This window comes from Loxodonta africana, chromosome 20 (assembly GCF_030014295.1).
Source record: "Loxodonta africana isolate mLoxAfr1 chromosome 20, mLoxAfr1.hap2, whole genome shotgun sequence".
Taxonomy (NCBI): domain Eukaryota; kingdom Metazoa; phylum Chordata; class Mammalia; order Proboscidea; family Elephantidae; genus Loxodonta; species Loxodonta africana.
In genome coordinates, this window is record NC_087361.1 from 79,185,221 (window position 1) to 79,199,620 (window position 14,400).

Consider the following 14,400-nt stretch of genomic DNA (forward strand, 5'->3'; position numbering starts at 1 on the left):
TTTTTTCATTACTTCTCTTTGAGTCAAAGTTCATTAAAACTCTGGTGTTTTAAACTTAGTGTATCATGTCACGATTATCAAATAATACTTTGGTATAAGATACAGCAAAATTGAAAACTGGGGGATTCTCAATTTTAGAAAGTCTTGTGTGCGATAATTATAACTTATTCAGTTATTTTTATGGCTGAATCCCTGACCACATTTGCAATTTAGAAGAGGTTGTTTTTTTTTTTCCTTGAATAAGTAATAGATAACCAGTTACTATGAGATATGTGTACAATTTAAATTGTTTAATTAATACTCAAGAATTCTAATCTCAAGGCTTTAATATTTACACTTTTATTTAATACTTTTATTGAAGTTTCTAGGTGGTGCAAACTTGACCGCTAACCTAAAGGTTGTGGTTCGAACCCACCCAGTGGTACTACGGAAGATAGGTCTGGCAATCTGCTTATGTTAAGATTAAAACCAAGAAGAAGCAGTTCTGCTCTGTAATACATGGGGTCGCCATGAGTCGGAATAGTTTTGATGGCAACTAAAAACAATGAACTGTGTGTCCAATTTAAATTGCTTTATTAATACTCTGAAAAATGTTAATTTCAAGGCTTTCATATTTAAACTTTTATGTAATAGTTAACTTTTATTAAGTATAAACAGAATATTTCTCCTTTAGGTGCAAAGTAGTCAGCTTACTGGTTTTAGTTATGGCAGAATAAACATCTGTTCTGGCAGTTTGAATGAGAAGGCTGTTCATTTCTCTAAGATTTGTATAGATACAGGTTTTGTAGGTGATAAATTTCTTAAGTTAAATTTCAATAATCTAAACCTTTTATAATCTACCTTTAGGTGACTATAAAATGAGTCACATTAAATAGTAAAATGTAATTTCTGTAAAGTCTAGTACTTATAAAATACAGTAAGTTTTCAACTCTTAGTTTATAAGCAGCATCAGTTGTCCAGAATGAGGTCAATCTACATTACTTGCTGTTTTGTTGGCTGCTGTTATCATGTGCTTAGCCATACGAACACTAACTCCATTTGTCTGATTCTAATCCTTTCATGATTCATTTCTACCTTTGATATCTTGAGGCTTGGCTTGTCAAATAGACAACAACCCTAGACATTTGGTAGGTTCAGTGAAGTAGATTTAGGATCTAACAAGTCGGGAAGGAATATCATCTGGAAGTGGTGGGAGCATGTACAAATGTTGAAATGCTTTTTTGAAAGAGAGAAATAGGATCCCTAGTGTCAGGTGGTAAAAGAGGCGAATTCTGAAAGTCATACAAATAGAGCAGTTAATCTCTGAGGGTGATTGAGTAAACATCCTTGTTTTCATTATTTATAGTTTATCAGATTTTCTCTTTCTGGGTTACCAGTTTCAGTGCTCTTCAATTTTTTTTCCTTGTAGACTTCACCTACGAGTACATCATGATGATAAAAGATATGAGTGTGATGAATGTGGAAAAACATTTATTCGTCATGACCACCTTACAAAGCACAAAAAAATACATTCAGGTAAGTTGTATTTTGCAATTATGCTTCCAAAATCCTTTTATAAAGCACCTGAAAACAATGTAATATTACATCACGTTTACGTTGGCTGTAATTTTAATAATTTGGTTTATGTTGGCCACCCCTCTATAATGCTGGTTCTAAAAACAGTTTTAAAAAGCATTGGAAAGGGACTTAATTCTATGACATGCTTTCGGTCACTGTAATTTTATTCAGTTGGCCACTCCTTTCTGACCGTAAAGTATATTTTTAAAGTTTGATCTTATTCAAGTTGTCAAAATTTGCATTTTACCTATTACGTGGGATTATTTACAATAATTGCTATTGGCACTGCTTTAAAGGGAGAAGCCTAGGTGATATTTCTCGTTTTGATTGGATTTGAGAAGAAGTTGGCAAAAGTTTGGAGTTTAAAGGAAAATGATTATAATTGGATGCTTATATTTTACTGAATTTTGAAACCCTAGTTTTGGGAAAGAGTACCTTAATAACCCTGGTCAATTTCAGATCTTTATATTGTATTCATAATTTTTATATTCTGGGGATTTCTTTCATATTTTCCTCTCAGATTGATGTTCAGGAAGTGCTAAGAGAGCCAACTATTTGAGCACAATAATGGGAAAGAGCCATCTGTATGAACAAGTAGAACAGGTGACTATTATTATTATTATCAACACAATTTAAATATAAAGTATGTAACATATAGTAATTATTTTCTTAAATGATCATTGTGAGGCAGATTACAGTTGTTATCACCACTTTTAAAAGGTACTAAGAGATCCGAAAACTTTTTTTACTGGAATTATGCATTTTCAACCTTAGGAGGAGAATTCTAAGTTCCTAATTCTAGGGGTCACATGGTTTATTTGCACACTGGTGTTTAGACACTGATTTTGAAAGGACAAGACTTTGTAACTGAACTCAGGGACCAGGATGAGAAATTAGACTTATCTACAATATCCCTTTGTATTTGTATTTTGGCTCATTGCAAATGTAAGAAATCCCCACAGATGAAAAATCTTTGAAAAGTAAAACACAAAGATCTGAAAATGTTGAGGGCCTTTTTATAAGCAGTAAGATAGCCTCCTCTTGATTTAATGTGTGTTCATTTGACGCCAGGGTTTCCTTTGATATCTAGCTATATATATTCTTTAAAAAAAAAGCCCTATTTGGAAGAATTTTCACTTATCTTGCTCTGTTACATTGAAAGGTAAGATATGAAGTCTACAACAAAAGGCTGCTGATTTCCTCCTAAGTGGGGAAAGGATGCACATCATGAAAGTAAGCATAGATTTTTTGAAGAAAGATCTATAAGTGAGAAGTATAAAGCAAATAGTCCAGAATTAAGGGTGACTTGACATTACTGATGTATTTCTCACTACATGATCTTACTGTTTGGTAATTTGTTCTTGAACAAAAACAAAAACAAAAAATCCCCAAAACTGAAATACATGTTATAATCAAAATATTTGGGTATTTATTTTCAGGTGAAAAGGCTCATCAGTGTGAAGAATGTGGAAAATGTTTTGGTCGTAGGGATCATCTCACTGTTCATTATAAAAGTGTACACCTTGGAGAGAAAGTGTGGCAAAAGTAAGTGAAAAGCAAAGTTTTTCAAAATTACTACGGTTAAGTCTGTTAGAGGAAAGTTTAACTTTTCTCACGGTTCGATTTGTTTAACGTGAACAGATTGACCAGCTCCCTTTTTCTAGCTTCTGTAACTTCTCTGTAAACCTAATGAATTGAGCAACGAATTTTTTTTTTCCTCCTTGTTTTTAATGATTCAGAGGTAAGGAGATGGTAGATATTGAAGTTAATGACTAATATAAAATCTTGGTGTTCTTTGGGGATTTCATTTATCTTATGTTGCTGTTGCTGTGGCTCTTTGAGAGCTGAGTATATAGCCCATATATTACACTTAATGAGACAGCATTAGGCAATGTTTGTAGGCAAAATTTAAATCTGCTTCTAATCGCAGTCAGCATTTAAAGTGATATGTTATTTAAAGGAGGTATGTCTGTCTCAGACACCAATTTTTTAATACAGTCTAGATACCTAAATTTAACTGAAGTTTGTTGCTGAGTGTAAATGTTCAAAGAATTCATGTTCTTGGCCTAGGTATTTTGGGGCAAATAATAAGTACATAGAGATGGTCTAAGGTTGCAAAGAACTCAGTTTAATGGCCTGAGCATACATAATTCAACTACTTATACATATACGTATACAAATACATAACCCATTGCCATTGAGTCGATTCCAACTCATAGTGACCCTATAGGACAGAGTAGAACTGCCCCATAGGGTTTCCAAGGAGCGGCTGGTAGGTTCAAACTGCTGACCTTTTAACTACTGTGCCACCAAGGCTTAGCTGCAAACCAAAAGGTCGGCAGTTCGAATCCTTGGAATCCACTGCTTGGAAAGCCTATATGGCAGCTATGCTCTATCCTATAGAGTCATTGTCAGAATCAACTCAACAGCAACAGGGTTGGTTCGGTTTTTTCCGTTTGTGCATATATGTGTGTGTGTGGGTGATGGGGTATGTGTGTGAGTGTGTATATAGTATATATAAATGTAGTAAGTAAACAATTTGAAGAAGAGTAGAGAGTGTGTTGATTTGTATTCATTGTTCCATGTGTTTATTTATTTATTATTATACTGATTTTGTGCATTGATTCACTCATTGAATTAATGTATTCATTTTATTCATTGAATTTATGCATTCATTATGTGCTCGGAATTTTGCTAAGTGCTGTGATACAAAGATTTACATGACGTACAGAAAGAAAAATAAAAACTTCAATATGTTTCATGCATTAACAGAAAATGAACTTAGAACTGCAGACTTACTTGCTCCAGAGTCTCAAATTTTTTTTCCTCAGGGTCCCTTTATACCCTTCAAAGTTATTGAGTACCTCAGGAGCATTTTTTTTTTTTAATAACTTTTATTAAGCTTCAAGTGAACGTTTACAAATCCAATCAGTCTGTCACATATAAGTTTACATACATCTCACTCCCTACTCCCACTTGCTCTCCCCCTCTTGAGTCAGCCCTTTCAGTCTCTCCTTTCTTGACAATTTTGCCAGCTTCCCTCTCTCTCTATCCTCCCATCCCCCCTCCAGACAAGAGTTGCCAACACAATCTCAAGTGTCCACCTGATATAATTAGCTCACTCTTCATCAGCGTCTCTCTCCCACCCGCTGCTGACCAGTCCCTTTCATTTCTGATAAGTTGTCTTCGGGGATGGTTCCTGTCCTGTGTCAACAGAAGGTCTGGGGAGCATGGCCGCCGGGATTCCTCCAGTCTCAGTCAGACCATTAAGTTTGGTCTTTTTATGAGAATTTGGGGTCTGTATCCCACTGATCTCCTGCTCCCGCAGGGGTCCTCTGCTGTGCTCCCTGTCAGGGCAGTCATCGATTGTGGCTGGGCACCAACTAGTTCTTCTGGTCTCAGGATGATGTAGGTCTCTGGTTCATGTGGCCCTTTCTGTCTCTTGGGCTCTTAGTTGTCATGTGGCCTTGGTGTTCTTCATTTTCCTTTGCTCCAGGTGGGTTGAGACCAATTGCTGCATCTTAGATGGCCGCTTGTTAGCATTTAAGACCCCAGACGCCACATTTCAAAGTGGGATGCAGAATGATTTCATAATAGAATTATTTTGCCAATTGACTTAGTAGTCCCCGCAAACCATGTTCCCCAGACCCCTGCGCTTGCTCCGCTGACCTTTGAAGCATTCATTTTATCCCGGAAACTTCTTTGCTTTTGGTCCAGTCCAGTTGAGCTGACCTTCCGTGTATTGAGTGTTGTCTTTCCCTTCACCTAAAGCAGTTCTTATCTACTGATTAATCAATAAAAAACCCTCTCCCACCCTCCCTCCCTCCCCGCCTCGTAACCACAAAAGTATGTGTTCTTCTCAGGTTTACTATTTCTCAAGATCTTATAATAGTGGTCTTATACAATATTTGTCCTTTTGCCTCTGACTAGTTTCGCTCAGCATAATGCCTTCCAGGTTCCTCCATGTTATGAAATGTTTCAGAGTTTCGTCACTGTTCTTTATCGATGCGTAGTATTCCATTGTGTGAATATACCACAATTTATTTACCCATTCATCTGTTGATGGACACCTTGGTTGCTTCCAACTTCTTGCTATTGTAAACAGAGCTGCAGTAAACGTGGGTGTGCATATATCTGTTTGTATGGAGGCTCTTGTATCTCTAGGGTATATTCCTAGGAGTGGGATTTCTGGGTTGTATGGTAGTTCTATTTCTAACTGTTTAAGATAACGCCAGATAGATTTCCAAAGTGGTTGTACCATTTTACATTCCCACCAGCAGTGTATGAGAGTTCCAGTCTCTCCGCAGCCTCTCCAACATTTATTATTTTGTGTTTTTTGGATTAATGCCAGCCTTGCTGGTGTGAGATGGAATCTCATCGTAGTTTTAATTTGCATTTCTCTAATGGCTAATGATCGAGAGCATTTTCTCATGTATCTGTTGGCTGCCTGAATATCTTCTTTAGTGAAATGTGTGTTCATATCCTTTGCCCACTTCTTGATTGGGTTGTTTGTCTTTTTGTGGTTGAGTTTTGACAGAATCATGTAGATTTTAGAGATCAGGCGCTGGTCGGAGATGTCATAGCTGAAAATTCTTTCCCAATCTGTAGGTGGTCTTTTTACTCTTTTGGAGAAGTCTTTAGATGAGCATAGGTGTTTGATTTTTAGGAGCTCCCAGTTATTGGGTTTCTCTTCATCATTTTTGGTAATGTTTTGTATTCTGTTTATACCTTGTATTAGGGCTCCTAGGGTTGTCCCAATTTTTTCTTCCATGATCTTTATCGTTTTAGTCTTTATGTTTAGGTCTTTGATCCACTTGGAGTTAGTTTTTGTGCATGGTGTGAGTTATGGGTCCTGTTTCATTTTTTTGCAAATGGATATCCAGTTATGCCAGCACCATTTGTTAAAAAGGCTATCTTTTCCCCAGTTAATTGACACTGGTCCTTTGTCAAATATCAGCTGCTCATACGTGGATGGATCTATGTCTGGGTTCTCAATTCTGTTCCATTGGTCTATGTGTCTGTTGTTGTACCAGTACCAGGCTGTTTTGACTACTCTGGCTGTATAATGGGTTCTGAAGTCAGGTAAGGTGAGGCCTCCCACTTTCTTCTTCTTTTTCAGTAGTGCTTTGCTTATCCGGGGCTTCTTTCCCTTCCATATGAAATTGGTGATTTGTTTCTCTATCCCCTTAAAATATGACATTGGAATTTGGATCGGAAGTGCGTTAAATGTATAGATGGCTTTTGGTAGAATAGACATTTTTACTATGTTAAGTCTTCCTATCCATGAGCAGGGTATGTTTTTCCACTTAAGCATGTCCTTTTGAATTTCTTGTAGTAGAGCTTTGTAGTTTTCTTTGTATAGGTCTTTTACATCCTTGGTAAGATTTATTCCTAAGTATCTTGGGGGCTACTGTGAATGGTATTGATTTGGTTATTTCCTCTTCGGTGTTCTTTTTGTTGATGTAGAGGAATCCAAGTGATTTTTGTATGTTTCTTTTATAACCTGAGACTCTGCCAAACTCTTCTATTAGTTTCAGTAGTTTTCTGGAGGATTCCTTAGGGTTTTCTGTGTATAAGATCATGTCATCTGCAAATAGTGATAACCTTACTTCTTCCTTGCCAATCCGGATACCTTTTATTTCTTTGTCTAGCCTAATTGCCCTGGCTAAGACTTCCAACACGGTGTTGAATAAGAGCGGTGATAAAGGGCATCCTTGTCTGGTTCCCGTTCTCAAGGGAAATGCTTTCAGGTTCTCTCCATTTAGAGTGATATTGGCTGTTGGCTTTGCATAGATGCCCTTTATTATGTTGAGGAATTTTCCTTCAATTCCTATTTTGGTAAGAGTTTTTATCATAAATGGGTGTTGGACTTTGTCAAATGCCTTTTCTGCAACAATTGATAAGATCAGGTGGTTTTTGTCTTTTGTTTTATTTATGTGATGGATTACATTAATGGTTTTTCTGATATTAAACCAGCCTTGCATACCTGGTATAAATCCCACTTGATCAGGGTGAATTATTTTTTTGATGTGTTGTTGGATTCTATTGGCTAGAATTTTGTTGAGGATTTTTGCATCAATGTTCATGAGGGATATAGGTCTATAATTTTCTTTTTTTGTAATGTCTTTACCTGGTTTTGGTATCAGGGAGATGGTGGCTTCATAGAATGAGTTGGGTAGTATTCCGTCATTTTCTATGCTTTGGAATACCTTTAGTAGTAGTGGTGTTAACTCTTCTCTGAAAGTTTGGTAGAACTCTGCAGTGAAGCCGTCCGGGCCAGGGCTTTTTTTTGTTGGGAGTTTTTTGATTACCGTTTCAATCTCTTTTTTTGTTATGGGTCTATTTAGTTGTTCTACTTCTGAATGTGTTAGTTTAGGTAGGTAGTGTTTTTCCAGGATTTCATCCATTTCTTCTAGATTTTCAAATTTGTTAGAGTACAATTTTTCATAATAATCTGAAATGATTCTTTTAATTTCATTTGGTTCTGTTGTGATGTGGTCCTTCTCGTTTCTTATTCGGGTTATTTGTTTCCTTTCCTGTATTTCTTTAGTCAGTCTAGCCAATGGTTTATCAATTTTGTTAATTTTTTCAAAGAACCAGCTTTTGGCTTTGTTAATTCTTTCAATTGTTTTTCTGTTCTCTAATTCATTTAGTTCAGCTCTAATTTTTATTATTTGTTTTCTTCTGGTGCCTGATGGATTCTTTTGTTGCTCACTTTCTATTTGTTCAAGTTGTAGGGACAGTTCTCTGGTTTTGGCTCTTTCTTCTTTTTGTATGTGTGCATTTATTGATATAAATTGGCCTCTGAGCACTGCTTTTGCTGTGTCCCAGAGGTTTTGATAGGAAGTATTTTCATTCTCGTTGCTTTCTATGAATTTCCTTATTCCCTCCTTAATGTCTTCTATAACCCAGTCTTTTTTCAGAAGGGTGTTGTTCATTTTCCAAGTATTTGATTTCTTTTCCCTAGTTTTTCTGTTATTGATCTCTAGTTTTATTGCCTTGTGGTCTGAGAAGATGCTTTGTAATGTTTCGATGTTTTGGACTCTGCAAAGGTTTGTTTTATGACCTAATATGTGGTCTATTCTAGAGAATGTTCCATGTGCGCTAGAAAAAAAAGTGTATTTTGCAGCAGTTGGGTGGAGAGTTGTGTATAAGTCAATGAGGTCAAGTTGGTTGATTGTTGTAATTAGATCTTCCTTGTCTCTGTTGAGCTTCTTACTGGATGTCCTGTCCTTCTCCAAAAGTGGTGTGTTAGTCTCCTAGTATAATTGTGGAGGTGTCTATCTCGCTTTTCAATTCTGTTAAAATTTGATTTATGTATCTTGCAGCCCTGTCATTGGGTGCATAAATATTTAATATGGTTATGTCTTCCTGATCAATTGTCCCTTTTATCATTATATAGTGTCCTTCTTTATCCTTTGTGGTGGATTTAAGTCTAAAGTCTATTTTGTCAGAAATTAATATTGCTACTCCTCTTCTTTTTTGCTTATTGTTTGCTTGATATACTTTTTTCCATCCTTTGAGTTTTAGTTTGTTTGTGTCTCTAAGTCTAAGGTGTGTCTCTTGTAGGCAGCATATAGATGGATCGTGTTTCTTTATCCAGTCTGTGACTCTCTGTCTCCTTATTGGTGCATTTAGTCCATTTACTTTCAGGGTAATTATAGATAAATAAGTTTTTAGTGCTGTCATTTTGATGCCTTTTTATGTGTGTTGTTGACAGTTTCATTTTTCCACATACTTTTTTGTGCTGAGGCGTTTTTCTTAGTAAATTGTGAGATCCTCATTTTCATAGTGCTTGACTTTATGTTAGTTGAGTCGTTACGTTTTTCTTGGTTTTTATCTTGAGTTATAGAGTTGTTATACCTTTTTGTGGTTACCTTATTATTTACCCCTATTTTTCTAAGTAAAAACCTAACTTGTATTGTTCTATATCGCCTTGTATCACTCTCCATATGGCAGTTCAATGCCTCCTGTATTTAGTCCCTCTTTTTGATTATTGTGATCTTTTACCTATTGACTTCCATGATTCCCTGTTATGTATATATATATTTTTTTAATTAATCTTAATTTGTTTGTTTTTGTGATTTCCCTATTTGAGTTGATATCAGGACGTTCTGTTTTGTGACCTTGTGTTGTGCTGATATCTGATATTATTGGTTCTCTGACTAAACAATATCCTTTAGTATTTCTTGTAGCTTTGGTTTGGTTTTTGCAAATTCTCTAAACTTGTGTTTGTCTGTAAATATCTTAATTTTGCCTTCATATTTCATAGAGAGTTTTGCTGGATATATGATCCTTGGCTGGCAGTTTTTCTCCTTCAGTGCTCTGTATATGTCGTCCCATTCCCTTCTTGCCTGCATGGTTTCTGCTGAGTAGTCAGAACATATTCTTATTGATTCTCCCTTGAAGGAAACCTTTCTTTTCTCCCTGGCTGCTTTTAAAATTTTCTGTTTATCTTTGGTTTTGGCAAGTTTGATGATAATATGTCTTGGTGTTTTTCTTTTTGGATCAATTTTAAATGGTGTTCGATGAGCATCTTGGATAGATATCCTTTCGTCTTTCATGATGTCAGGGAAGTTTTGTGTCAGGAGTTCTTCAACTATTTTCTCTGTGTTTTCTGTCCCCCCTCCCTGTTCTGGGACTCCAATCACCCGCAGGTTATCCTTCTTGATAGAGTCCCACATAATTCTTAGGGTTTCTTCATTTTTTTTAATTCTTTTATCTGATTTTTTTTCAGCTGTGTTGGTGTTGATTCCCTGGTCCTCCAGATATCCCAGTCTGCATTCTAATTGTTCGAGTCTGTTCCTCTGACTTCCTAGTGCGTTGTCTAATTCTGTTATTTTATTGTTAATCTTTTGGATTTCTACATGTTGTCTCTCTATGGACTCTTGCAACTTATTAATTTTCCAGTATGTTCTTGAATAATCTTTTTGAGTTCTTCAACAGTTTTATCAGTGTGTTCCTTGGCTTTTTCTGCAGTTATCCTAATTTCATTTGTGATATCATTAAGCATTCTGTAAATTAGTTTTTTATATTCTCTATCTGATAATTCCAGGATTGTATCTTCATTTGGGAAAGATTTTGATTCTTTTGTTTGGGGGGTTGGAGAAACTGTCATGGTCTGCTTCTTTAAGTGGTTCGATATGGATTGTTGTCTCCGAGCCATCACTGGGAAACTAGTTTTTCCAGAAAATCCGCTAAAAAAAAAATGCAGTCAGATCCCTATCAGAGTTCTCCCTCTGGCTCAGGCTATTCAGATGTTAATGAAGCCGCCTGGGGAGGGTGGGGGAGGGAACAGAGAGATAGGAGAGTAGCACCTCAGAATATAGCCAGAGTTGCTTGTCTTGCTTGGAATGACTGTTATATCTGAGATTCCCGTGGGCGCGTCGCCTATGTGTGCTGGCTGTGTGGAGATTGCCCCCGGGGTGTCTGGCCCGCTGGAGTCACGGTCAGATCCTCTGCTTCCAGCCCCACGCCCAGCGTCAAGGCTCCCCTACTGGGACGGTGCACTCTCGACTCCAAAATCAGTCACTGCCTCCCAGGGACTTCTCGTCCCTCCAGCCGCGTGACCGTGCCGCCCCCGAAAACCAGTTGGGCCTCCTCCCAGGGTTAGTTCAGATGGGTGGAGCAGGTCCCCGTGCTTGTGCCGTGACCGAGTGTCCCAGCTGGGACACTGTTCTCCCCGCTCCAATACCAGTCGCTGCCTCCCGGGGACTTCTCCTACCGGCTGAGTCCCACGCCGCCCGTGCGACCTGGCTGGTCCCCTTCCCGGGGTTAGTTCAGGGGGGTGGAGCAACTGTCCGTGTTTATGCCGTACCTGCGTCCAGTCCAAATCCCTGCGGGACGGTTCCCCGGCTTGGACGCTGCTCTTTCTGCTCCAAGACCAGTCACTGCCTCCTGGGGACTTCTCCTACCGGCTGCGTCCCACGCTGCCCGCGGAACCGGCTGGTCCCCCTCCCGGGGTTAGTTCAGGGGGGTGGGGCAGCTCTCTGTGCTTGTGCCGTACCTGACTGGTACGCTGGCTCCAGGCTCTGGAAACAATCGCTGCTTCCCCGTATTAGTTCGTTCTCCGTCTCTAAATCTGTGTTTGTTGTTCAGGGTTCGTAGATTCTTATGTATGTGATCGATTCACTTGTTTTTCCGTGTCTTTGTTGTAAGAGGGATCCGAGGTAGCGTCTGCCTAGTCTGCCATCTTGGCTCCGCCAGGAGCATTTGTTTTTATAGATGATGTCTATCTGTGTTTACCATGTTAGAAATTAAAACAGAAAAGTTTCAAATCATTATTTACTAAATCATTTAAAAATAATAATATACCTATCATATGCCAACATAAATAGCAGATAAAAAAAAAAACTATAAAACAAAAAAAAAAGTAGAAGAGTGCCATTGTTTTGCATTTTTGCAAATCTAATGGCTTAATAGATGACAGCTGGATTGCCATATATGTTGTATGTTATTTTGGTTGAAATAAATGAAGAAAATCTAGCCTCCCACAGATACATGGTTGGAAAAAGGAAGAGTATTGTTACTGAATATATGGGCAATGTATTCATTCAGCTCTCAAAGAGCACCAAGATTTTATATTAGTCATTAATGTCAATATATCTCAAAATTTTCAGATAATTGTGGATATTCTTGTTTTATTCTACACCAAAACCAAACAAGTGATAGTTCCTTAAAGGTTGGTTGTAAGGTGGCACCTGAAACCAGCTTTATAAAGTTTTCATACTTTGTTACATTCAGTCCATTGGTCTGTCTTGTACTTTGAATGGATCTTTTACCCATGCATAATTTTATAATATCATTTATATTAGCATTTGTTATTTGGAAAATATGGGCTCCCTGAGTTACGCAGATGTTCCGGATGTTAACTCATTTCCCAGTCCCTTGTCAACAAGTCGCATTTGCTAATACTGCCTCTGGTCATTCAGAAAGAAATAATCGGGAACTGTCAAGATCACAAAGGTAGATACAAGTTTTCCAAAATTCATATTTTCACTTGAAAGCTCAGATTTCATCATTGACAACAAATGTCAGTTGTTTTCCTTGAAGTGACACTTCATTTAATTTTAAGAAAGCGTCTACCAAATACTTAAGTCTGTGTAACCATAGTTTGTTTTTCAGCCATGCTTTCAAGTATAAATGATATTCAATGAAGAAAGTGGCTACTTAAGCTCACAATTCAGTTTCACGGGTGCTGTCCCTTGAGACAGCCATCACACTTTTAATTTCATCAGAGAGTATTAAAAAGACATCTGAAAAGTAGAAACTTAATAAATTAGTCATTTTTACTGCTTCATCAGGAAAAAACTGGAAATTTTTATTTTACTGCGAGTGCAAGGTGGTAGAGAGTGCAGTGAGTATTAGTAGTTTGGTACCACTGCCTTGTTTAGTGCTAAGGTGCCAGCAGTTTTTCTCTTGTTGCTTTTGCATCGTTAGTGTAAATGTCCACACAATGAAAAAAAGTAAACGATGTCTTAGCACTATCTTGACAGTAGTTTTTGTCTTGTGGACCTTATGGAAGGGTTTTGGGAGCTCTTTCCCCCCCAGGGACCTGTGGATCTATCTGTTGTCTAGGTAATTGTAGAACCAGAACCTGTAGACTACATTTGCTGCAAGAACTGGCAAATGATGGATCTAGAATATAGAGCCTCATATATCATTTTATGGAACTTGGACTTTATACTAGGAGATGAAAAGTTATTGAAGATTTGAAACAAGAGAGTGACACAGTTGGGTTTATGTTTAAGTAGATTAACCTTATCGATGTGTGGTTGCTGGATTTGAGGTGAACAAATCTGGAGGCAAGCATATCAACCAGTTAGAAAGCTATCATAATCTAGGTAAAAGATGGTAAGAGCCTAAATTAGAGAGTAGCATTAGTAATGGATAGTGGTTATAGCCTAGAAAACTCCATAGGACAGTTCTACTCTGTCATATGGGGTCGTTGTGAGTTGAAAATCAACTTAGTGGCACCTAACAACAACATACATGTATATTTGAGTTTATGAGTCAAGGCCTTAAGGTTGGAAAGGGAGGCTGGACTGGACCGAGATTAAAAGGTTACAAGCCATATCGAAATGGTAAATACTGATTAATGTTCTGGTTATCTCTTGCTGTTTAACAAATTACATCAAAGCTTAGTGGCATGAAACAGCTATTTTATTATGTATCACAATTTTGTGGGTGAGGAAGTCAGGAAGGGCTTGACTGTGCAGTTCTTTGGCTCTATAGGTTATTTACTGGAATCACTTAGTAATGTTCAGTTCACAGTTGGGCTGGTCTGGATTGTCCAAGATGGCCTCACTCATATGCCTAGCGTCTTGGTGGAGACAGCTGGGCTCAACTGGACTGTTTTCCCTCTCTGTATAATCTCAGTACTTTTCCACATGGTCTCCAGAAGGGTAACTGAACTTCTGACATGGGCTCTAGTTTCCAAGTGGCAGAAGTAGAGACTGCCAGGCTTCCGAAAAGCTAAGTCCTAGAATGGCATCACTGCTGCCTTACTGTATTGGTCAGAGCAGTCATAGGCCAATCAGATACAAGAAGAAAGGAAATAGGAATTCTCAAGCTCATAACCCAGCCTCCACCCTCCCCACTTTCAACAGATAACCTGTTCTCTCAGTTCCAAAGAAAATTGAAGCCATGAGTAATTTTTTCCATGAGTAGTCTGTAGCCGTATTTTCTGTAGTCTGAACTTCTCTTCTTCATAAGAGTAGATGGCCTTTCTTCTCTTTCAAGGATAATCCTTCCACTCCTCTTGATTCTACCTCCTGATGCTGTTTCATCAGCAGCCTTGTTCTGTCAGTTATGCTCCTTGTCTCATGTGTCTTCACCTTCTTC

General features: G+C 37.8%; 1 protein-coding gene across 6 annotated transcripts in view; it reads left to right on the forward strand.

Moving 5' to 3' along the window:
- The window catches only part of ZBTB41 (zinc finger and BTB domain containing 41), a 56,331-nt gene that overhangs the window by 25,802 nt on the left and 16,129 nt on the right, over positions 1–14,400 (forward strand). For all 6 annotated transcript variants that reach the window (XM_064273461.1, XM_064273464.1, XM_064273463.1 and 3 more), the window contains 2 exons: positions 1,409–1,515; positions 2,997–3,102. In XM_064273461.1, coding sequence (XP_064129531.1) covers positions 1,409–1,515; positions 2,997–3,102 — 213 coding nt within the window. The remainder of the gene's footprint in view (positions 1–1,408; positions 1,516–2,996; positions 3,103–14,400) is intronic.